At 39.8% G+C, this 25,775-nt stretch overlaps 1 protein-coding gene across 1 annotated transcript in view; it reads left to right on the forward strand.

The window, feature by feature from the left end:
- METTL24 (methyltransferase like 24) overlaps positions 1–25,775 on the forward strand; it is a 107,601-nt gene that overhangs the window by 31,990 nt on the left and 49,836 nt on the right. The window contains 3 exon segments of the mRNA XM_024740954.1: positions 3,302–3,418; positions 10,870–11,009; positions 19,964–20,192. Coding sequence (XP_024596722.1) covers positions 3,302–3,418; positions 10,870–11,009; positions 19,964–20,192 — 486 coding nt within the window.

Below are 25,775 nucleotides of genomic sequence, written 5' to 3' on the forward strand. Positions count from 1 at the left end.
ATAGGGCTGGATGTGATGGGATTGGCTGTGTTCTTCCATGAAACACCTTCTCCGTGCAGTTTCCCTCTCTGGGTTCCACAAATTCCTCCCCCACTTGCTCCTTCAGGCTCAGGGTTTGTAAGGGCTCCCTGGTGCTACCAGCCACAGGTATTGCATTACTCCTTATTTGTTTCCTAAACTCTGCCTACACCTTTGTATTATAAATAGTCTCTCTATTAAATTCTTCCCACTGTATCCTGCTGGGACCTGGCTGATATTTCCCCAGTCACCCAGATGACAAAGTTGTTTGTAACCTAGATATCATAATCTGTGTCTCTTGCATTAATTATTTCAAGTAAACACTCTCCTAGGCTGGTCTACAACCAAATGAGAATCAAGTAGAGCAGGGGTCAGCAAACTACAGCCTTGCAGGCCCAATCCAGCCTGCTGGCTGTTTTTGTAAATGGAGTTTTATTGGAACACAGTCCTGACCATTTGTTTACTTACTGTCTTTGGCTGCTTTTGAGCTACAACTGGCGGTGAGGAATTGCAACAGAAACTGTATGGCCTGCAAAGCCTAAAATATTTGCTGTTTGACCTCTTATAGAAAAAGTTTACAGATCCCTGATTTAGAGGAAAACCATAATGTGGGAACTTTATCATTTTCATCAAGACACTCCTGGGCCAGGTGCCAGGGTACTTGTCAGGGTCCCACGACAATGATGTGGGGAGTTTTAAACCCCAGGACTGGACAGACTTGCATGCAGCATTGTGTTGCTGTGCTGACAGCAGCGGCAACCTGGGAAGACCCTCTTTGTCATTAGACGCAAAAGGAGTGTGACCAAGCAAAACTAAGAGGCGTTTGTACTAAAGTGTGTCTATAATTTATGATTTCATAATTAAGTAATTTCCCAGAAAGAATGACTTTCCCTAACGTTTCAGCATTTCCCTGTCAAACTTATCTTGTATGCATCTGTCTCCCCCACCAGACTGTGAGCACCTCCCAGGAGCCTCCAGGTGTTGTTCCCACGTGTGCCGACCAGTGCCTGGCACAGAGTGGCTGATGCTCAATAAGTATTGTTTGACTGAATGCTAGTCAACAGCTAATTTTGAGAAGGAACAAAGAAATAGGGGGTGGGAGCCATTAACTGGGAAGATACATTACTTAATGTTCTCAGGCTCTCTCTGACTGGAGTCTCTTTGCCTACTCAACCTTCACAGAACAGGAACAGCTATACGAAAAGCCTGTTTCCCAAAAAAAGGTGCCCCTCAGGGCAGACTGACTACATAATTTTCAGGGCTCAGCACAGAATAAGAATGTGGAGGCTCTTGTTAAAAAATTATTAAGGGTGTCAGCACTGAGCCAAACACAAGCCCTTCTAAGACTGTGCAGGTTGCATGCCCATGAAACTGTCCCTGCCTTAAGGATCCCTGAGGAAAAGACAGCCTGTGGGAAATCATTGAGGGTTTTTTCAGTCCAGAGGACTGCAGGGGTCTCCGCCACGGTAAGGCAGTGCAGACCTGACTAGCCAATAAGACTGTGGGTTCTGGGGACTTGGTGCAGTGATATGAGTCTCATAATGCCTAACCTGGAATAACGCCTTACCACTTACAAAGTGTCTGCATTTATCTCTGACCCTCATGCCAGAGTGTACTCTTCTAACCCAGGCCCACACACTTGGCTCCACACTGACTAACCTGCTTGCCCCCCTCTCTTCCTTGCTTTCCGTTTAACCCCAAGTAACCTAGGCCACCCCATTTAGGGGCAAAAAAACCATAAATGTACTAAAGTGCCTCAGGGCTAGCCTGTTTCCATGTTTCTTTGTGGGTGACAGACAGTTCTTGCCATAATACCTGTCTTAGGCTATTCTGGCTGCCATAACAAAATACCACAGACTGGCTGGCTTACAAACAACAGAAATTTATTGCTCACAGTTCTGGAGGCTGGACGTTCAAGATTGGTGTGCCAGCATGGTTGGGTTCTGGTGAGGGCCCTGTTTTGGGCTGCAGATGGCTGACTTCTCTCTGTGTCCTCACATGGTGTTCGGGCCTAGGGAGTTATAAGGAGTCTCTTTTAAAAGAGCACTAATTCCATTCATGAAGCCTCCACCCTCATGACATGAGCACCTCCCCAAAGTCCTACCCCCTAACATCATCACACTGGGCATTCAGATTTCAACATAGGAATTTGGGGTGGGAGACAGACGTTCAGACCATTGCAATACCTGACTGGAGAACAATGTGTGTACATGAACAGTCCCTTTATTTTGTCCCCAGAACCCTCCCCTGCCCCTTTCCTCACCTTAAAATGGGGTTTAGGGGGCCATCTTAACCACTCTGCAGGAACCCCTGTGCCCAGACCCCCAGAGTCTTTCCTGACGCTAGATGTTCACCCTGCCAGCTGCTGGGGCTTCTCCCTGCCCAGGCCCCTGCACTTCCGCATCATACACTCTGGGCAGTACTCTGCCCTTGGGATCACAGTGAGCCTCCGGAGGTTTCCAGGTGGTGACAGCTATAGGCGGGAAACTTGAGCTCTAGCAAGGATTTTATGACTAGTGCTTCCTTTTGATTGGAGGGGTCCCCATTTTTTATTCTTCTAGATCACCACTACTTTCCTCCAACCCTTCATCCACTCTACCCTTGCTGTAAAAGGGGGCTTAGGGTTCTGATCCCCCTGCTCCTGGGAGCTCCTCATGTCCTCAGCTGAAAGCTGGAGGTTGTCTCACAGTGCTAGAAGGCCACCCTTGCCAGCTGTGGTAGTGCCAGCTCCAGGGACTGTTGGCAGGTGCATGGTCCAGACGACAGGTGCACTGAGGTCTAGAACTCTGGGTGCCGCCCGCCGCTTGCTCGGGGGGAAGGTGCCGAAGTGCCCTGAGGATTCAGGCATTATGGGACCATGACAACAAAACTGGCCCCTAGGAGGCACCTATTTCTGAAGCTCTAAGCCTTGGAAACCATAGTAGGCAGGGGAGGTTTTCTCCACAACGGGGAGCGGCTCCGGGTAATACAAAGCCGCAGCTGAGAGAGCCTGACGGGGTCGAGTGGAGTTTGCCTTTGATCAGAAGCTCGAGACAGACATCCCCTCTAGCTTTTGCAGTCTCTTGCTTAATCTGGTAGCTGGGCTTTCTCAGGCCTCATTTGTCTCCCTGTGATTGATGTGGCCTTACCTATAGCAGCTCCGAACCAACTCCCTGCTGCAAAGTGCAGCCATGTTTGTTTTGCAGGCGGCTGGTAGTCTTGCTTCCCTGATGCTCTGCATCCTGCCCACCCCCATCCCAAGCTCCTGATACCTTACACACTGACCTATGTTTTCTCCTTATAGGGTCCCCGGTGGCATATAGACCTCCAGCCTTGGGCAGGCCCTGCTCGGTCCCTGGATGAAGAAGCCTTGAGGTTCCTGAGATACATCAGCACCATTCAGGTTGTGTTTCAGGCACAAGTGGGTATGGAGACTCTGTAAAAGACGCTAATTGCCCCCTTAAAAATTGTTTTTATTTATTTGTTTTTGGCTGCGTCGGGTCTTAGTTGCGGTGCACAGGCTTCTCTCTAGTTGTGGTGCATGGGCTCTGTAGTTGTGGTGCACGGGCTTAGTTGCCCCATGGCATGTGGGATCTTAGTTCCCCAACCAGGGGTTGGACCCGAGTCCCCTGCATTGGAAGGCGGATTCTTAACCATTGGACCACCAGGGAAGTCCCACTAATTACCCCCTTTTAAAGAAGGCTGGGGAGTTTCTCAGTGCCTCCTGATAGGGACTTGATAGAGTTTCTGATGCCTTGCTGCTTAAATATATTCACTCACTTAGAGGCATATAATAGATGCCTTCCATCTGCTTCGGCATCTTATCCCTTCCAGGAGTATCGTCACCCTGAGATGTTTTAATGATTCATCCCGATGTGTTTTAAAGATCCACTTTAGAAAATTGTTTTGGAAAACCATGTGAAGCGACAGATTCGTGCCCATGAGTAGGCAGTCCAGTGTGTCACAAACCAAAACCATCATCTGGAGGTTCAAATTCCATTTTGTATTTGGAGAAGTCTGCCTTTTCGCTTTTCTGCCACAGAACCTTGGCAGACAGGGATGCGTTAGGCCAGAGAGTAAAGGAGGCTTTGCAGGCAGCAGGAAGAGAAGCTACTGAATCCGAAGACTCTCTGTTCTTAAGGCACTTTAAATCATTACTGAGCACTGGCCTTCATTAGTGACTTAACACACTGTGGCAGCTCCTGCCCGGGTGACCCGAGCAGGCAGAGACCCTCCATTAAGGAGAGTCTATGGCTCTTGACACATTAATCAGGAGGTTCCATTCTCAAGTAGCCTGATCCTGAGGAAAGAGAGACGGAAAAGAAAATCAAGGCCCGAGGGAAACTTCGCCCTGAACTGAGAGGTGCTAGTAAATTAGAAACTCAGACTGCCTGTGAAGCTGCAGCTGAGGAGGCTGTACTATGGAGCTGGTATGGCACTGGGGGTCCCTGGGTCTTTTGATCTCCCTTCGGCCCACTCGCTCTTGGCAACCCACTTCCCCTCCCAAACCTCACTGGCGGCCAAGCCCGTTTTTCATCCATGGGAGAGCATATATTTCTGGAATTTTAAAAGGCTAGTTTAGGGGTAAAAGCAAGTCCCATTTCTCATATGATGCAGTCAGACAACCAGGAATTTTAATATTTGTCACCTAGACATGGAAGTAAAAGCTTGTTGAATTCATCATGAGTAATGGGATGATAAATTGGTCCCTGTGCTTTACATAATTTCATCTTATTTTGCTGCTGCAAATTAATTTAGTGGACTTACACAGACAATTAAAATACTGAAATTTTAATTTTATAGTTTGGTTTTACACAAAGAATAAGAAGGTGGATCTCTTAACTATGACTATAAGAAGCCCTTAAAAGCCCTAGAGAAAAATGAGAGGTGTTAAATTTATGAGTTGAATTTGAGAATTGTGAGCTTCACCCCCCAGTATAAATTGACCACATGAAAGCCTCTAAATTCTATTTTATATGTATTTCAGGTTAATGTTCTGTAACTTATAAAAAGCATGTTAACTTAGAAGAAGCTCTTGAGGCGTGAAAGTGTTGTTTCAAGCCCCTCTTGGAGTTTTCCCATGAGTTATGGGCTGAGAGGGAAAAAATTCTTTAAGAAAAGCATCCTGTGATGTAGCTCAGTGTTGTGACCCTGGGCAAGTTATTTTGCTTGTTTGGCTCTGGCTGTTCTGATCTTGAAAACGAAGAGATTGTATCAAATTATTTCTAAGGTTCCTCCCAGCTCCGTGAGCCTGTACTTTGTTAAGACTAGTGTAGAATTGTTATTAACCAAGTATTACTGAGCACCTACTATGTGCCAGGAGCATAGGCCTTGGGAATACAGTCTCTGCCCTCACGTGGCTAACAAACTAGTTGGGAAGGTAGATAAATGGACATATAATTATTATTCAGCTTGATGAGTATAATAATAGAGAGTTGCTTGTTAAAGCTCGCTAGAAGATTTTTTCATCCTCTAGAAAGAACAAGATAAAGTTCCAGACCTCACAATTGTTTTGCAATCAGAGGTCATTTTACCCAGTTAAAGTCCTGTGCTTTTGTGTGCTTCCAAGTCACTAGACCAGCAGGTGGGAGCTCATCAGAGATGACACTAACTGGTTTAATCAGAATCCTACTGACCAATGCTCCCTCCCCCTCTCTATGTAATGCAGAGTTTTCGGCTGCTTTGGGAGCTTATGCCTCATTTAGAACTCATCTTAACAATGAAAGCCTACAAAGCTGGCAGAATATTAGAGTCACTATTACCTAAAATTTTCACAGTTAGCAGTAGTGAGTCATAATGGGCAAGGGAAAAAAAAACCCCAAAAAAACCCCTCTGTAGGTACTTAAGCAAATTCCACCTCCATCCTCTTACACTGCTTTTATATATATATATATTTCCCTGAAATCCGTGTTCAAGCTTGTACAGCAAGGCCTAGCATTTGATATGTTTATCAGTTGATTTATTCATTCCTCAATTCAGCAGGCATTTGTTGAGTACCTGCTCTGTGTATGATGCTGTGCTAGGCACTGGCTGGGATGTCAAACCTGAATTAAATACCCCCCCCCGCCACACACACACTGGTGAACGGTTAGCATGCAAGAGAGCTGTGTGTTCTCTAACAGGGTGGACAGATGGGGTGGGTAAACTTCCCCAGGCCAAAGGAGCTTGGGAATAGAAGCACAGAGCAAGGTATTTGGGTAGAGTGGGCATAACATCAAGCTTAGTTTTACTAGGTATTGTTATCTAATGTGAAAGGCCATGGTTACATCTCTGAGTTCTGGAGGAGACAATACACTGCTGCTAACAAGCAACAGTTAAATCATAAACCCAGTGCTCTGTTCTAAAGGAAGGCTCCAGATCCAGCTTTTTATGGCAACCCCCGAACCATATGCCTTCAGGAAGCATGGCTTGCAGTATGAAATTAATCTAAGCAACAGTTACTGTTTTAAAAAGAAAAAATACGTTTTAAAGTCAGTCTATCTATCTATCTAATCATCTACCCATCTAACTGATTGTAAGAATGACATAAGAACCTATGGATCTAGAGATTCAGATTTTACAAATTTTACAAACTTTTTTACAAGAAGTTTCTATTATATTTACTGCTACACACATGCACACACACACAAACTGGGATAAAAGCAACAAAAATACAACTCTTTCCTTGATATTTTACCTTTCAAAATAATGTATTTCATTAACATACAGTTTGATTATTGAAGTAATTCTTGCCAAGTCCCCAAAATTTAAGGCCTCCCTTTGCCAGATTCTACTTATGGGTTGGCAGAAATGCTGTTCAGGCTTTTGGGATACAAAATGAAATGAAAATAAATTAGATCCCTCAAGTTAAATAACTAAAAAGCATTTCAGAAAACACTTTTTCCTGGAGTCTATTTTCCTTTGTCCAGGCTTAATTCTGTTTATATGGCTAAAATTACAAGGGGAATTAGAGAGAGGGAGAAAAAAAACCATAATTACCTGAGTTAGAGCTTAGCTAGGAGTTACTGCCCTCGCTGATTTTACTCACAAGAGAGTTCATTGAAGCCCTGGCCATAAATCTTAACAAGAAAGTTTGAAAAATCAATATTTAATTAATTTTTAGGAGCTGAATTTTACTGAGTCCTTACTCCTAGTTGTTTTCAGAAGCTAATGTGTATAAATGAGATGGTTAATAAATGGTTAAAATTTCTGTGTTCTATTTTTGAGCTAGGAGAGGAAAGGGGAACATTAGCAGATTGAATGGAAAAGAATGTTTTTCCAGTAGGGATATCTGTGCAAGATGAAGTCTGTGGAGGAAGAAGAAATGCTTAAAGTGTTAACTTTAATAGAATAAAACCCCACTCCTCAAGGTTCAGTGGAGGAGCAGCTGAACCTCAAAGCCCTCTATCTTGACCATTAATACTTAGCAGACTCTTGGGGGCCTCTGGCTAATTGTAGGGGCCGCCTCTCTGGCCCTTTGCTAGGGGTGAGGTTGGAGAGGCTGCTGTTTTCAGTTGAAAGCTCTGGCCCAAGTGTAGCCTCTTCCCTTAATTTGCTAAGGCACAGGTGAGGCCAGGCTGGAACATTTCAGTGGGACTTTACAAAAGGCTGCCAGGAAACTCACAGGACCACCTGCGTAACAATCACCTGGGGGAGCTTATTAAAATGCATGTTCACCTGCATCGGCCTCAAAGATTCTGATTTTATAGAATGGAGTGGGACTCAAGAATTTGTATTTTTAAGTATTCCCACATCCATCAGAATGTAGGTGGGCCACACCTTGAGAAACGCAGTGGGAGAGGCTAGAGTTAGGTTTAAATGGTGTTGGGAGGGTACTATGAACAAGTACCTGCGAATGTCAGTCTCCTGATCTGTCTTTTGGAGGCTCTTAGGGAGAGTACATACAAAGAAACAATAGCAAATCATCATACCATTTTAATAAATAAATAAATCATCATACCCCTTTAATAAAAATACCCCCAGGAAGCTGCCCTAGAACAAAAGGTTCAGTCTTAAGAGATCCAGGCCCGTCTTTGGGGCCCACCAAACTGCCTGGGCTTAGCTAACTGCCTGCAGGAGCCAGGGCGTGGAACCAAGTTCCAGTGAAGGTTGAAGGCATCGTAATCTACCTACTAGTGAAAACCAGCCAGATGAACATTGAGCTTTGACTAATTAGATTAGCAGCTTCTCCTTTGGGTGGGTGAGTGGAGGCAAGAAGTGGGCAGGCAGAGGCATAATTTCCATTTATTTGTGGGAGAATCGTAGAAAATGAATTATACAAATTAACATGTTGATGGATCCAGTTAATAAGTGTGTTCTGTACTAGTTGCTTGAGAGAAGATTCAATTCCATTTTCATTATCACTTTTTTCTTTAAACCATGGTTGTGGATAGAGAAGTATTGAGAGCAAGATACTGGGTTGAGGATATTGACAAAAATTAATCAATAGTGAATCTGAGAAAGAAATGGAAAATTTTATTCAGGCCAAACTGAGGATTATTACCTGGGAGATGGTCTCTCAGCTCTGAGGACTGTTCTGAGGAGGTTAGGGGGGAGGTTAGTAGATATATGATTTTGACAAAGGGGTCCGTGCAATCAATAACACATCTTGGTAGAAAGTTACTATTAATAGCAAGGAACAGGTATCTTAGTTAATAGTTATAGTGCTTTTCTAAGTATGGGCAGATGCAAGAAACAGGATTCATACATTTTCCCCTGAAAATATCTAACTATCTGAAGGCCTATTCTGCCAGTTTTTCCAGAGCACAGAATGTCTCATCCTGATTTTTGCCCTGAATTCCTTTCAGGGTGTACTGTAGGTCAGTGACTGCAGTGGCTAATGAGATTCTTGTAGAACTAGGTGGTGGGCAACATTCTTTATTCTACAATCCCCTCCCTTTTGGTCTTAATTCTGACCAAGGTTTGGGAGGCATTTCATGATCAATTTGTCTCACAGCACTAGGAATGCTCATTCCCAGGTCGGTCAAGGATTTCATTGATAGGCTACTTAATGTGCTATTACTGGACTTGGCCCTGTTAAGTATAGTCAAAAGCCTCTGGACCATCTGTCTTTCTAGTCTGTTATGGTCTAGGAAATGCTTGCTCTTGTTGCTTCTCATGTCCAAAGGTACACTATTACAATCTTTGATCTTACAGGACTATATATTTGGTCAGTTGTTTCAAGTCATCTGATCATCATTAATTTTATTGAAGGCTCCATCACACATATGGTAGTACTACAAGAAACAATTATCTTGCAAAACAGGCAGACTACAAGTAATATAGCTAGTAACATTAATAAGGTCCTAAGTAAGTATTTAAGCTAAGAATTTCCATTAGTTGAGGCCCAGTATCTCCCCAGGTCATCTGACCCAGTCTGTTCTGCACCAGTCTTTTATCTTTAAGGGGAAAGATGTATTTGCATTGTACATAAAGTTCACCAAAGATGTCTGCACATACAAGGCGTGTGGTGGGTTATAAAATTTCATGTTTAAATTTTTCTTGCCTTAAAATGTGAGTTTTTATTTCATCAAAAGAAAAGAACAGATAAATATTTAGGATTTCACTTTTTAAGCTTTCCTATAAAATGTCCAGATTCTAGCAGAAGGCTCTCTCTCAGTCACTGATAGATAGTGCTGGGATAATTTTGCCAGGCCAGCCCTAGATTACAGCAAGAATAAGGGAGATGCTGGCTCCATGTAATATGCTCTTTTCAGATTAACATTTTGGAAAATCAGTTAAATTAATAAAAGGATTGGGCAAGTCTGGAGTACCTTCTTAAGAAGAAAATTGTCCTGTTATGTTTTCTAATGCATTAAAGCAGTGAACCTCAAAACATCCTTTGCATCTGGAGTGGTCTGTTGTCTGTGATGTGACAGCAAGAGCTGCTGCATGATTCATGGAGCATCATGATGACTGTGAGAGTTTTGAGGGATTAGGCGGAAATACTATTGCTCAGTAAGATAAATACCCTGGCCACAGAACTTGTTTTCTTTGGTTCCAACAGCCTCAGTTGTGCACACAGTGCCAGCATCCAACACAAGTCAGAATTCCTCACTAAGTATGTTTACTTAATGTACATTTGAAATTAGAGACTGGCTTCCTTCCACTTGACTTAGATACATGTTCCTTTTGGTTTTCTTATCTAATTTTGATGGATGAGTTAAGAGAGTTGCTTGGGCTAGCTCTGGAAAACCTCCTTCCTGGCTGGGGCTCTTGCCCTTTCCCCCCAGGAGGAATTTCAATGGACCAGTGTAACCCAGAGAGTACTGTTTTGTTAGTAGGAACTATGCATTAGTCTCACTTGACCCCAAGCTGTTTACCTTGGTTAACACATGCTTGGTCAGACCATGGTGGCCCGACCTTATCTGCCTGAGATAAAGAATAGATAATCTTGTATCCTTCAGAGATCTATGCTCTCGGTCATATCTCACAACTTCTAATAGGAATGCTGTGGGTAACAGACCTCTGTGGTTTGGGAGCACTGTTCTCCATGTCTGGAATGCCCTTCTTGGTCTCAGCCTCTTAGTCAACTTCTGTTCCTCCTCCAAGACTGACACACCTCTGCAGAGCTTTCCTGACTTTTCCTCCCTGCCTTCCTTGCTCCTGATTTGTTCTCCCCTGTATACTCCATGCACAAGGCTATAGCAGTTCTTAACTTCCCTTCAAACCTGCCTCTAGTCTCCACGAGGTTACTTATAATCTAGTATTTGGAATTCCTCCAAACATTTTACAGCAGTCTTGTGATTCCCTGGGGAGGGGAGTAGTTAGCAGTGGAGAAGGACATAACTCTCCCGTTACAGTTTTCAGGGACTGGGAAAGCAGTTAAATCTCTACCTACCATCTATCACCCCGGTGCTTTAAATTATTCACATTGATTTCCAATCCTTACAGATTGCGTGTGATCACGTGAGCACAGACAGCCTGGCTACTGACTCCAGCCCTTCAAAAAAGCCCTGGTCTGTCTGTCTTGATGACAGGTTTGGCTTAGGTCATCAAATTCGCAACAAGCAGTGCCGCCTCTATTCTTTAGGGTAAGTACATTTTACAGCAGAAAACAAAAAACGCTCCTGCAGGCAGCCAACGCTTTTTCAGCAACATAAATTATGAATGGTTGCAGGGTATAACGGGTGCTATGCTTCTTCTCCTGCCATCATTTCAGACTCATCTGTCTGTTACGTAACTGTGGGCACTTGCAGAGCACCAGTGGCCGGGGCCACTTTCTCTCCCATTCTGTTGGTAGTAAGTTGACAGCTTCCATTTTCAGCATGATGATGATCCTCTCGGTGAAGCCGATGATTCTCAGCTAGAATTAGAGCATTCTTATTAGAAACAGAAAAGTATTAAGAATGCACCTAGAAAAAAAAAGAACAGTGAGTATATTAGAAATTTTATGCTCAGTTATGATGAGTGACCCAAGACAAATGGCCACTGTTGGATTTTTATGTTTATTTTGTGTTCAATGCCAATGGTAAATCTGTGTGTACTTTTACACTGTAAAAAGAAAGAAGAGGGAACTCCTATGAAAATAATGAGATTTTTGTCAAAACTGTGGGAAGTTATTGATATTCAGTTATTCAGGCTGAAAATGACCTAAATGTACGCATAGATATAGAGAGCTTTTTGTAAAAGGGTGAATATAAAATAATGAGATTATATAAAAAATATACGAAACGCATCAGTATTCATATAAACAGTCCCGAGAATTTTCAAATTATATGTGTCTCAAAAAAAAGGTAGGAGAGGGTTATTTTTGTTTGGAATACTCTGTTGCATCGACTCTAGAAGCTGTGTGGTTAGGTTCTCAGGCAAGATCCCTGGAGTCCTTTACAAAATACTGGGGACCCTCACAAGCGTCCTCTGCTTGTTCCTCACCGATAGGTTTCATCTCCTCTATGATTTACATTCAGGCTCATGAGTGACAGCTGCCACCCAGAATCCTAGATGATAAGGGTTCAGAGCTGACCTTTGGGTGCTGTGGAGACCCACCAAAAGGTGCTAACACACAGAGGATCACGACCGTTGTCAAACTTCATCAAACAAGAATTCTTAGAGTCATTGTGGATTAAAACAAAAGCAAAAACAACAAGTTTGAAATAAGTTTCAGGATAATGGACACATTCTTCTATGGGTTAAATGAAGAGACATGGTATATATCAGTGGAGCGTGGTACACAGTAGGCACTAAATATATATTTGCTACATAAAGATTGCTTGAGGTAAGAAGACTAAAGAGGGAAGCTGGTTCTGCCATGGTTTAAACTAGGAGCCTGAAGATTAGGAAATGAGTTGCTCAGCCAGTTGATTAGAACAGAGCTCTTTTTCTGGGAGCCCACCAGCTATGATGCAAGATTGTATAAAGAATGGGAACTTGTGACAGTCGAAAGTTTATTTTATATCATATTAACAATGTATGAAAATAGGTCATAAAAATAATTGCATAGTACTACATGCAAATTAGAGATCTCAGCTTGGTCCTGTTTTCTTGCTCCAAACTGCCTTTATGTTTTGGTTAATATTTTACACCCCGGAATAATTTCATTTAAAGCATACAACTGTGTAAAACAAAACTGCGAAAGCTGTTTTGGGGGAAAATTTTCACGTTCCTTTTTGCTTTCCTTATACTTCAGAGCCATTAGATGAAGTGGTTCTGCTGTGAGAGTTCAGATTATTACATGTAAAAAGGTAGTTTCTTATTTTCATTTAAATGTTCACTATTCAAAATCAACTTTGTAAAGAGCAGATAGGAGCAGTTGAATTCCACTGGGAAAAGAAATGAATAGATTTTAAGTGCCAACATTTGATTTAAAACCTAACAATGCTTAATTGAAAACTGGAAACTAAAGAAAATATTTCTTATGTCCTAAAAAAGGATGCTTTGGATTGTGGATGTTTATGTTGATTGTCCTGTTACTCAGGATTGAGAATCTTCTCAGGTGAATTGCTTGCTTCAGGGGCAGGTAAATAGCCAACTGACAACACCTCAATTGATGCTGAGGGAAGAAGTGGTGGTCCTGAGGTGCAAGCATTTAGGCGTGTTGGGATAGCTGTGAGATAGGTGGGGAGGGCAGGTGGCATGTGGGTGACGGGGCGCCCACATCCAGGCAGTATGTGCTCCAAACCTCAGGGCTGTGGCAGCCATTCCTATCCTGAGCATAATGAATGAAGCTGCAACGGAGGGGTGAGGGGGGGTGGTGGCCTTCTGGGGGTGAGAGGAAGAAGGGATCTGAGGATATACTGATCAGAAAGCAGAGGCTGAATGCCCTCCTTCTGATCCATGTCCTACCTTTCTTCCACTCCCAAGAACTGAAGCAGCCATCACCTCTACCTTCTCTCTGATGTCTGAAATTTCTTTACGAAGAATCAAAGCTTTTTATTCTGTAGTTAATGTAAAAGACATTTTTCTAGGAGAGTATACTCTGAGTAAAGTTCAGTTGAAAATTTAAAGAAGATCCTTTTTAATTTTGAAAAGGGATAGAATAGACCAATTAAGATAGGGGAAGGCACTGAAAAGGAAGGTTATGTTATGGAGAAAGAGAAAGAGAAGAGATATGAGGAGAGGCTGTGGGTTCACATGATAATATTTTGTCTACTGCATGACTTTAGATGGGGCCTGCCCTGAAAGTCTTTTTGTGTGTGAGGTGGAGGGGTGATGGTGGGGAGATGGGGTGGGGATGAGGGTGGTAGCTAAAGTGCATTGGGAAAATCATCTTTTTATCCTTCATATCAAAGATTATATTTCAGGGGTAGGAGTGGGAAAAGAAGAGAAAACTTGAGAAGGGATAATACATAGGTAAATCTTTTTCATCTCTCCTTTAGTTCTCTGACATGTTAATACCATTTGGTTTGAAGACAGATTCTCAGTGTGAGACAGAAGAAAATTTGATACATGGTTAGGCAACAAGAGCCAATACCTTAGGCAGAAAATCTGGGACTTTTGGTTGCCCTGAGCATTTCAAGAGGAATGAATGAGCTTCAGAGCCAAAATTTTAATCTTTTAATAGTTTAATTAGCACAGCAGGAGCTCATATTCTTTTTTTTTTGTGGTACGCGGGCCTCTCACTGTTGTGGCCTTTACCGTTGCGGAGCACAGGCTCTGGACGTGCACGCTCAGCGGCCATGGCTCACGGGCCCAGCCGCTCCACGGCATGTGGTATCTTCTCGGACCGGGACACAAACCTGCATCCCCTGCATCGGCAGGCGGACTCTCAACCACTGCGCCACCAGGGAAGCCCAGGAGCTCATATTCTATATGAATGAGGAATCAGAAAATCATGGACCCAAGGACCCTTTTTAGACAATTTTTTTTCCTAATCACTCTCCCCATGAAATTTTAATACTATAGATAACACCATATATCTGTTTATGTAACATATGTATTATCTATGCTTTAGACATAAAAACAAGAAGATTTTTTTTGGCCCTCAAGAATCAATTTTTGCCCCCTTAGGTGTGATATCATCCCTGTTAAGAATATATTTTAGATGAAGTCTTGTCATTTTATGCAATGTTATTTAATAAAAATTAATAATTATAAAATATTTTAATCCACTATTCAATGTCATTTATGCTTTGGAAAACCTATTTCTCCTTCTCTAGTAGTTGGCAGTTTACAGATCTAGATAATTATTTGGCCAGATTCTCTGGTTCCTGCTAGGATGAGGAATGGACGACTGAAACTCCTCCTGGGAAAAACAGTAATTGTCTTACTTCTTCCAGCCTTTCTGTCTTCAGTGATGAGAGTTAAAAACTTTCCCTGTATCTGCTCTGATTTTATTTTTTTAAATAGCTTTAAATTGAGGTATAATTCACATAACACACAATTCATCCATTTAAAGGGTACAATTCAATGGTTTCTAGTCACCACAGTCAATTTTAGAACATTATCATCACCGCAAGAAAGAAGGCCTGTACCCAGTAGCACTGACTGTCAATTCCCTCCAACCCTCTTTCAGCTCTTTGTCTCCCAGTCCTAGGCAACCACTAATCTACTTTCTGTCTCTATAGATTCACCTATTCTGGACATTTCAGATAAATGAAAGCATATAATATGTGGTGTTTTGATTAGCTTTTTCACTTAGCATAATGCTTTCAAGGTTCATCCGTGTTGTAATATGTATCAGTACTTCATTCCTTTTTACTGCCAAATAATATTCCATTGTATGGAATATACCACATTTTATTTATTCATTCATCAGCTGATAGACATTTGGGTTGTTTCCACTTTTTTGGCTACTATGAATAATATTATTATGAACAGTCATGTATGAGTTTTTGTGTGGACATATGTTTTCATTTCTCTTGGTTATTATATACCATTTTATGTTCCCACCAGCAATGTATGAGGGTTTCAATTTCTCCACATTGTCATCAACATTTACTATTATTGGTCTTTTTGATTATAGCCATCCTAGTAGATGTGAAATGGTATCTCATTATAGTTTTATTTTGTTTCTCCCTACTGGCTAACGATCTTGAGCATCTCTTCATGTGTTTATACTCTGAGCTTTTGCTTCTTAGGGAACATAAAGGATAGTCACCTTAATACTCTTAGAAATATTTTAAAAGAATAACCAAGGACTTGAAACAGTGCCACATCCATCCCTTCTACTCTTCAGTAACACTAAAGGGGATGCAGTTGCCAGCACTGTAGCTAGTTCAAGGGACACTTTTATACAACATGGGAAAGGCATTTGCTCTCTCAAGAACCTTTACTTATCTGCTGCATAATCATTATAGTGATTAGGCGTGGTGCCCCCTAGAGTTGTTTAGTGCACACCCCGCACACCCACCCACACTTAGGGATCCTAGTTGTTGCTTTCTGAGACAGCAGGAGAGAAAGGCAAAAATGGTTACTCTGTTATTCTACTACCTTTGGCTGTTTAGTCCTGTTATCTGCCCCCTTCCTATTTCTTCAACAAATCCCTCAGATTTGATGACCTTTCTGTACTGAAGAGTTTTTGTGATCTCAAACCTCTCCATTAACATATACAGCATAATATTTATAAGCATGAGTTATATAATTTATCTCTCTGCCACATAGAAGGATAGGTTACAGTCTTCATGAAGGCTTATACCTTTGAATATATGTATTAACAGCTTAACTATTTCAAAAATGGGTTATAGTAGAAATTGCTAATTGTCCCCCAGTATTCATTCTTCCATTCTTCTTTGGTAACGGAACTCCTGAGTTTAGCAGGGCACGTGGCCACCTTGCCAAAGATTGCATATTCTAGCCTTCCTTGCAGCTACAAGTGGCCATATGACTAACTTTGAGCAGTGTGATATGAGTGCAAGAGATGTGTGCAATTTCTGGGCCATGCGCCTAGGAGGAAAGGATGTGACCTTCACCTCCCCTTTTACTTTTCTTGATGGCTGGAATGCAGTTGTGATGGCAGGAACTGGAACAACTGTCTTAGACTTTGAGGTAAAAGCCACATGATCATGATCTATATCTATATATGTATATATAGAGATACAGATAGATAATTTCTATAAAGTAAAATTTTCTACAGCGAATTCTCTTTCCAGTTAAATAAGAGCAGAAAATAGTTTCCTTATAGACTAAATACATTTTTGCTATAAAAAATAATTTTCTTTTACTTAGTTTATTGTAGTTATTTGTTCAAAAATCTTTCTTCTTTACTGCTTCTGAGTTTCTTCAGATCAAGGATCATGTTTAATTTATCTGTCTGTCTTTGGTGTCTAGGGTACTGCCTTGAACATATAAAGTGCTCTGTAAATATTAATAAACATGAATAAGTCAGTGAAATGTAGCCCATTCCATGCTGTGTTGGATATTGTACTGTATATTCTGGGAATTCCAGACCCTACCTAATAGTTTTCTTTTACTTAGTGCAGCATTTTGTGGGTTTGTCTGTCATCATTCATCTATCTCCTCAGCACTAGGGATACAGAAATAAGCAAGATTGACACAGCCCTTTACTTCATGGAGCTTTACTATCTAGTAGCTGACAATTTCCTAGATCCCTAAGTTCACAAATATTCCTTCCATGATTCTGTGTCCTACCCTTACTTGCAGTGAGGTAGAGTGTAAAGAGCACGTGCTTTGGAACTACCTGGATTGGATTTGAGTCCTGATTTTACCCCTTTGGGCCACTTTTTGCAACACTTATGTATATTAAATTTGTTCTTCCTGTTGCTTTTTACACCTACCACAAACTTGACTAATTGAAACTAAGTGTGAAGAAGTAGCAATACCATTTTGAATAAATGAAAGTAAGAATTACAGACCTTGATTAAATAAATGTAGTTTATTACTTTCCAACACAGTACATATTATATATTTAGATTAAATGGATTTTGTTTAGTAAAAGTAGCATAACAAAATTTACAAATTTCGGTAGTTTCATGTTATTTAGTGTATCATACAGAATAGTTCCTCTTCATCTAATGATTAACTTATATATGTGTATGTGTACTTATGATATTTCTAATAGAGAATCCTTGTACATGTGTAGAAAATCTCTGGAAGGATACACAAAAAATTGCTAACTGATTATCTCTGGAAATTGATGGCTAAAATTCTCATGGTGGGAAACTTTTTGTTTTATATACTTATATACAACTTTAACTTTTTCTAAGTGTGTTTGTTATTTTTTTAATTGTAAGAAGCTAGTTTAAATTGAAAACATATCAATACATAATATAGTGCTTTACTAAAAAAAACTAGTTACACAGCTGTTACGTGGTTAATTCTTAAAAATTTCTGAGGGCTTGATTAAAATACATACATGTTTTACAGTGGAAAGTGTTTTCTTGAAATTATATTTTGAAAATTCATGGAGAAATCATTCACTTTTTTACATAGAAAATTTATATGGAAATTATATTTAATGAGTACTTATTTGACTAGTGTTTTGTTCTCTTAGTAAAGCTACAGGACTGCCATTTTCCCATTGGGTTCCATGTTTCCATGATAACACAGGTTTTGCTCAGCTAAATATCAAAAAATCCTTTTTTTTTTTGGCCATGCCACGCAGCTTGCGAGATCTTAGTTCCCCGACCAGGGATCGAACCCAGGCCCTTGCAGTAAAAGTGTGGAGTCCTGACTATTAGACTGCCAGGGAATTCCCTAAATTTCAACAAATTTAATTAAGTGAAAAATCTCTTGGGACAGGTGAGTTTTATAACATTCTGATCGATAAAGAAATAAATCTGTGTACTAAAAAGTGCTTTGCAGCGTCTACTGCACCTCTTAGATACACATTTAATGCCAGGTTTATCAGTTAGCTGTTGCTATGTAACAAGTCACTCTAGAACTCAGTAGCTTAAAACCATTATTTATTGTTGCTCACATGTCTGCAGATCAGCTGAGCTTCAGTTGATCCACGTCAGGCTCAGCTGAGAGACTTTACTTCAGGCTGAGGTGGCTAAGGGCAGCTGTGTTTCATAGAAGGCCAGTGGATTGTTTGGGACACCTCTGCTCCTCATGTCTTTTAGTTTCCTGAGACCAGCAAGCTATCCAGGGTATGTTTTTGTCACAATAATAGTACAAAAGAGTGAACCATTGTTCATTCTTGAAGTGCTCGAAGCCTAGGATCAGGACTGGTATCATGTCCCTTTCTTCCAAAAAGCAAGTCACATAGCCAAGCCAAAAAATCAAGGGACAGGAAGGGACACTCCATACATGATGAGCATGGCAGTAGTGTGGATGAAGGGGTGAAGAGTTAGGGCCAGCAAGTCAATCTGCAACACCAGATTAGATAATGAACAAATTGGGGGAAAGCTGGGATAGAGATTACAATGGTCTGAGCTGTGTGGGTTCAATAGGAGGTTGAAAATAGGAAACAGGATCTCTTGGGTAGAAGGAATGGGAATGTTTGTGAGAAGAGTGCTGAATCTTTTTCTAGCCAAAAGTGTCAAGAGAATTATAGCTGAAGAATAGCAGAGGGCTAACATGACATGGTCCAGTGAGATTAAAAGAATGTAGTGGGAGTGAAGGGAGAGAACAAGGCAAACAGAATATTAAGAATGTTTAGGTGGAAGATCTCTGTAGTGAGGATTATTTTAGTTAACTAAATTGTTACCCAATAAGCTTGTATATTTCCAAATTATAAAATAGTCTGTAATAGTAGAGTCTAAGAGGATGAAGCATTTCTGCCCTGGGTTCAGGTTTGGCCAATGCATTATAGATACTCTGGGATTTTGGTATCTTTAAGCACATCTAATTATAGTATTTGGGGCAGAAAAGTCATAACCACCATTTTTTAAAAAAAAATCATCTTCTCTTGGTTAATTTCATGTTTTTCATTCAAAATGATGCTTTAATCAAAGTTATGAATCTTACATCACCAAGTAAGGAATATTTATGAGTAAATTAAAAATTTGTAACTATGAATATTCCACAATATGTGTTACCTAACTGGGTACTTAATACAATTAATTCATGATTTCTACCCCCTGCTCATGTGAATTTAGGTGATATACCTCTTGCTTCTTGAGTACTAGATCCAGTAGAACCACATACGTCTGCCTTTTTTCTTTAACTGTATTATTTAAAATGCACTCCGTTCTTAAGAAAACAGCTGTTGTCTTTAAGTCAAACTGCATGCACAGCACCATGGCCATGCACCTCTCCCTAAGGGAACTGTTGCTCAGACTTATATTTTTGACATATTCTGAGAAAATCTCTTAAGACGACTAGATAGTCTTCTTTGTTTCATTGCTACTACAGTTTATATCTTTTTTAAAAAAATCAATTTGATATTCTTCTACATGTTTGAACATGTGGTTCTCTGGTCTGCATTTAGCACATAATTTCTCTCCTTTCTTTTATCCAGAAGCTTTTAGCTTTAATGCTTTTTGTGAAGGAAGGTTTATGGAATGTGTACAACCAGCCATGTGTTAAAACAGGAGAAGGCTTGATATGACTAAGAAAATTGACCTCGGCACTGTCATTTTTGTCAATACAACACTTTTGCTCCATATAGTTTTTTGTTGTTGATTTTCATCCTCTTTCTTTACAGGCTGGGAAGTGATGATACCCATTTTGAGGTCAGCATGGCCAATGATGGATGTGAAGTGCATCGTTTTGATCCTACTGTTAAATCAGCTCATATTCTGGAGGGTGAGCGTTTTTGGTATCACCGCTTGTCCGTCGACTGGCGGGACTCCCATCCAGCTGTTGCTGCCCAAAAACCATATAGGAACACCAGAAAACTGAGAACCATTTTGAATGAATTTGGGCATCACAAGGTCAGATTTTTCGTTTGATTTCATAGTTAAAGTGAACAAACTCATGAGCTTTTTTTTTTTAATGCAAACCAAAGATTGGATAGTTGAAGGTCCAGTTTTAACCTTACTGATCACTTATCATTATTTATAGAGTCAGCTCTGTAGATACAACATTTTGGCAAGGATAGAGATTTTAAATTGATTTCAAGATTTTAGTTGCTGTTGAGTAGTGCTAAGGTTTTGACCAAGACTGGGCAAGGAGAGTAAGAAACTTACTCTGGTGTGGGCTCAAGAGTACCATTTTCATTTGGGAATTGATTTTGAATTTCCAGACAGAGCAAACTACTTACGTCAGCTTCAAATACAAAAAGTAATCAGAACCAGGTTTGTGTTTGATAAGAGATCGCTTGTTTCTCACTGTTGTAACAATGATTTTGAGTCTCTTAAAGGTCAGAAGATACATGTAGCTTTGATTAAAATGTACTTTGTAAAATTGAATGGACATTATATGTATTGCAACTGATATAATTATGTCAAAAGACATCAAATCTCTACAAATATTTTATTGTGAATGGATAGCAAAAGGAAACTCAGTCTTTGAACTGCATTTTTTGAAAGCAATTTTTAGATGTGACTAATTGCATTCTGTAGGTAGATACTAGAGAAATTCTCCTGAGTGTAGTTGTCTTGCCTTTGATTACCAGCTCTTCTTGGGCTTGGCCTATCTTGGCCTATTATTCCCAGCCAGAGATGACATGTAATTTAGGACATACCAGAATGGGTGTTCCTGAGATACAGTGTACATGGAACTCAATTTTAAATCTGAGTTGGCTGCTTGATCTTTAATAAAAAGACTTTTCCTTTGCATTGTTCTTTTTGCTCCCCCTCCCCCTCCTCCCCTTCCTCCCCTTCCTCCTCCTCTTCTTCCTCTTAAAAAAAAATCCAAAAACAGAAAACAAAAACTTCCTTTAATTGGACAACAGGAACTTTTTCAAGAACAACTTCAAAGAATTTGGTGTTCTTTTAACATGTGTTTTGAATTTTGTATTTATTTTGATTTGTATTTGTATTTTGACTTGCCATTCAGAGTAACTAGCATTTAATAGTTAGGAGCCTTAATGAAACACATATAGGTGTTTTTGCGTAAAATCTTTGAACAGAACCCAAAGAAGTGAGAGCATTTTTTCAGAATATTATTTTGTTTTTGCTGCATGTTACCTTCATAGACATGTTTTTTGCAGCTGAAAATTACAGGCTTGACCCTTTCAGCATGTCAACTCTAGGTTATTCAAAGAGCTAACTACTGATTCCTTGTGTTCATTTAGGAGTCTTGCTGCTCCCCCTTAATGCTCTTTACATCCTGGCCCTCCAACCCCATTCTTCAAAGAAAAGACTGAGTAGAGAAAAGAGGTGAAAAACACAAAGCCATTTTGCTTTTATTGGATAATATTTTAGCCAAAGATTGGGAAAATGTGAGGATAAAATTGACTTCGAAAAATGATCTGTGGATATAATTTATCTGTGCCACATTTCATATGAAAAACGTGTTTTCAGATAACCAGGTAGGCACCTGAATTGTGCTTGTTAACTCCATGGGAGCTGCAGTGGGCGAACCTTTATGCTGTAGCTGAAGCATGATGCCTTTTACAACACTGCTCCTGAGACAGCAGAAATATTTAGTGATACTTAAAAAGGATAAATCTTTTAAAGGATTTTTTATATTCTTAGGGCTATTATTTTATTGAAAACACTAACAATGACTAAAAATGATTAAGATGGTAATTTTAGGTTACGTGATTTTTACCATAATAAAAAAAAATGGAGGAAAGAACCCCATAAATAGTGAAAGTGATCTGGCTCAGAATTGCCAAGTATGTATTTGTCGCTTAAAAAAGAGTCCCTTGCTGAAAATTGAAAAGATACTGGTATTCTTTCATAGAGATTTTTTGGGTGAATCCTTTAAAACAAAAACAACAAAATCTAAAGCCATTGGTGAGTGATTGCTTCTATTAGGAACATGCTTCTAGCTAGAAGCTACGTGGTGCCAAATAAAAGGAAACCTCATTTCTGGCCTGCAGCAGGCAAGGTCTGTTTTCATTTCTCTGCATGTGTACAGACCCTGGTAAATACGATGTAGCGCTCTGGCAGGGAAAACAAATGGAAAAAACACACTAAAAAATGTCAGTGTGTTTGCCTTGCCTCCCTCACTTATTTTTCCTGCAAGTGACCATAGAGACCAAAGGGGTTTTGTTGTTTTGTTTTCACTTCATGACTTTAAAATATCACATATAGTTTTGCGATGTTTTCCATTTTAAGGAGTTATTTTTCTTCTTCTCTTTAGCCATCTATACATTCCAGCAACTCAGGAAAAAATGTAGGCAAAAATGAAAGGCAGAATTTTGAGATGGTGACAGTAAAATGCATGTGGCTTTCTTACTGCTTTTAAAACTCTTGGGTAATTTCAACTTCAAACCGTAAATCAGAAAACCTTTCTAAAGCATCAAGTGAGAGCAGCTGTATCAGCAAAAGTGTGTGCACGAGGAGCCCAGTCTGTCAGGGAATAATATCACCTGGATCCAGCATTATTTGGAATGATTAACTGTCTTCTCTTGGCTGAAGTGCTTGTTGCTGTAACTATGCATAAGAATTTTTCCAGAACATGACTAGAAATATCGAATCTGAGATTTCTGCTCATATTAATCGTAATGGTTGCTTTCTTCTGAAGACTTTATTACACAGAGTATCCTAAATGATCCAGGCTGGTTAATGAGAATTATTATTTTCAGTCATAACCATGCTGGAGATAATATGAATAACAGGACTGCATTAGAGCTTACCTCTGTGAGCTCATTACTCTAGGTTTGAGGCATGGGTGCTCTTGTTGGTTTTTGGCACTGGGCAAGTCATTTAACCTTTCGGCTCTCAGTTTGACTGTCAGTAAAATGGGGATAATGATACCACCTAAATGGATTGTTTCTGAGAATTGGGTCAGAGAACACAGTGTGAAAGCCTTCAGCAGAGGGCCTGGCGTCAATTTGTCATTTGATTGTAAATTCAAAGAATTTTTTATTAACAATTTCAGTAAGTTTTTACTAAATTTTATAGAAATGTTTTCTTTTTTCTCTTTGTTTCCAGGGAAAATATATCGGTAATTTCTTTGGAAATTGCTAACTGCACCTAATTCTAGTCAAGAGTTTTTAATGAAAGTTTTGTGTGAAATTGAAGGGAATTGGTCCTTCAGACTTGGTCATAGAAGAACTGTTCTTGTTTGCCTCCTCAGGGCACTGAACGGCTTTGTGGTGATTGTATAGAAAGTAAATCCTGTGCTATATAGAAGTGAAATAAGCTGCTGAGAGTTAATTCAGAGCAGATGTAGACCATGGGGTTGGGCCTGCTGGTCAGGTGATGCAGGTGCAGCTGACTTCTTGCTTGTTCAGCCCTGGGGGGGGGCAGGTCCTCCCCTGCCCAGGAGGCCGAGTGCCTGCTTGGACTCTGAAAGGAATGCCAGTTTCTGCTTTCCTGGGCAGCCAGCCCGCAATTAATTGCAAAACATCTGTTGTATGCTTGGTGCTGTGTTTAAGAGAATATGAGCTTTGAAATTAAACTACAAAAAGATTCCTTTTTCTTCTTGCTTATCGAGTTTGCAAATAAACAACATGTTGATACTGCCCTACATTGAAATGCTTGTTGGGAATGCTGTTCACACTTTGCTGTTGGAAATGGAAAATAAGATTCTTTCAGGAAGAACATCGGACCATGTGTATAAGTTATGTCACTTTTTATTTCTAGAAATCTTCTTTGTCTTAAATTCTGTTTTGTCTGCTGTTAGCTCTGCCATACCAGCTTTTTCTTTTGGCGGGGGGGGAAATACGTTTTATATTAAATGATATTCTAGAGTCCTTTATTTTTATATTTTTTGGATATAGTTTCAGTTTATGTGTAGTCTGTAAGAGTGACATTAAGTATAGGCCTGGATTGTATTTTTAAATCCAATCTGAGAGTCTGTCTTTAAACAGGTGTGTTTAATTCACTTACCTTTATTGTGATTACTGGCATATTGGACAAATTTCAATTCTTTTAAATTGGGCTATTTTTTTTTAATTCGTCTTGGTTACCCTTAAATTTTAAATGTATATTATTAACTATAAAATTTTAAAACAATGTATCAAATTAGTCAGTATTTCTGTATTCCTCCTAAACACAACAAGGATCCTAGCAACTTAACTACCCATTGAATATGAGCCCCACATTGCTATTATCTGGAGTTTTAGTTTACCTCTTTTACATTTTTATATTTTCTTTTGAAAAGATGTAAACATAAACGTTGGAAGAATAATACAATGAACTCTCATATATTCATCACTGAAATTCATCAATTGTTAATATTTTGCCACACTTGCCCTCTCTCATTTGTACAAATATTACATTTGCATTTGACTATTGTCTCTGCAGATTTTTAAAAAACTCAATGGAAAGGAATGGATGGATACTTCTATAATACATCTATGTATGTGAATTTAATCCATTTGTATTTATCGTGATTGCTGATATATTTGGATTAATTGCATCTTTGTTACATCAGTTGGCATCACGATTAATGTTGAAACAATGAAAATATCCTTATTAAAGTCGGGGAAAAATAAGGATACCTGTCATTATCATTTAAAAAAACTGGATTAGAGCTCTTTAAAAAAAAATCTTATTTTGAGATAATTATAGATTTGCATGCAGTTGTAAAAAATAATACAGAGATTCCATGTCCCTTTTCCCAATGGCAAACCTATAGTATGATATCACAGCCAGTATATTGACAATGATACAGTTCAGATACAGACCATTTCTAGTACTGTCGGGATCATGTTACCTTTTTTTTTTTTTTTCCTGCGGTTTGCGGGCCTCTCACTGTTGTGGCCTCTCCCGTTGCACAGCACAGGCTCCGGACGCGCAGGCTCAGCGGCCATGGCTCACGGGCCGAGCCGCTCCGTGGCATGTGGGATCTTCCTGGACCGGGGCACGAACCCGTGTCCCCTGCATAGGCAGGCGGACTCCCAACCACTGCGCCACCAGGGAAGCACCCATGTTACCTTTTTATAGCCACACCTACCTTCCTTTTCTCCACCTCTTTCCCTAGCCCCTGATAACCACTTATCTGTTTTCCATTTCTATAATTTTGTCATTTCAAGACTGTTATATAAACAAAATTGTACAGTGTATAGTCACGGTTATTTAACACAGTTCCTAAGATAATAGTTAACACAATTAGAAAAGAGAAAGAATCTTAGGGGTAAAATTTAGGAAGAAGAAGGTAAAAATTGTTATTATTATATGCATATGTATTATATTATTGGAGCGCTCATTATTGGTAGATAATATGATTGCATACTGGAAAACTCAAGAGAATCTAATGAAAAACTATCAAACAATAAGAGAATTTAAGGAACTGTTTGAGTGCAGTGTACAAAAATTAAAAACATACACTTTCATGAATAACCAGAATATATAAAGGCAGAGAAGACACCATTTACAAAAGCAACAAAAGATAAAACTTAAGACATGTGCAAGATCTATAAGAAGGAAACTTTATTCAAGAATTTAAAATAACAC

The sequence above is a fragment of the Neophocaena asiaeorientalis genome, unplaced genomic scaffold (assembly GCF_003031525.2).
Source record: "Neophocaena asiaeorientalis asiaeorientalis breed wild unplaced genomic scaffold, Neophocaena_asiaeorientalis_V1.1 scaffold203, whole genome shotgun sequence".
Taxonomy (NCBI): Eukaryota; Metazoa; Chordata; class Mammalia; order Artiodactyla; family Phocoenidae; genus Neophocaena; species Neophocaena asiaeorientalis.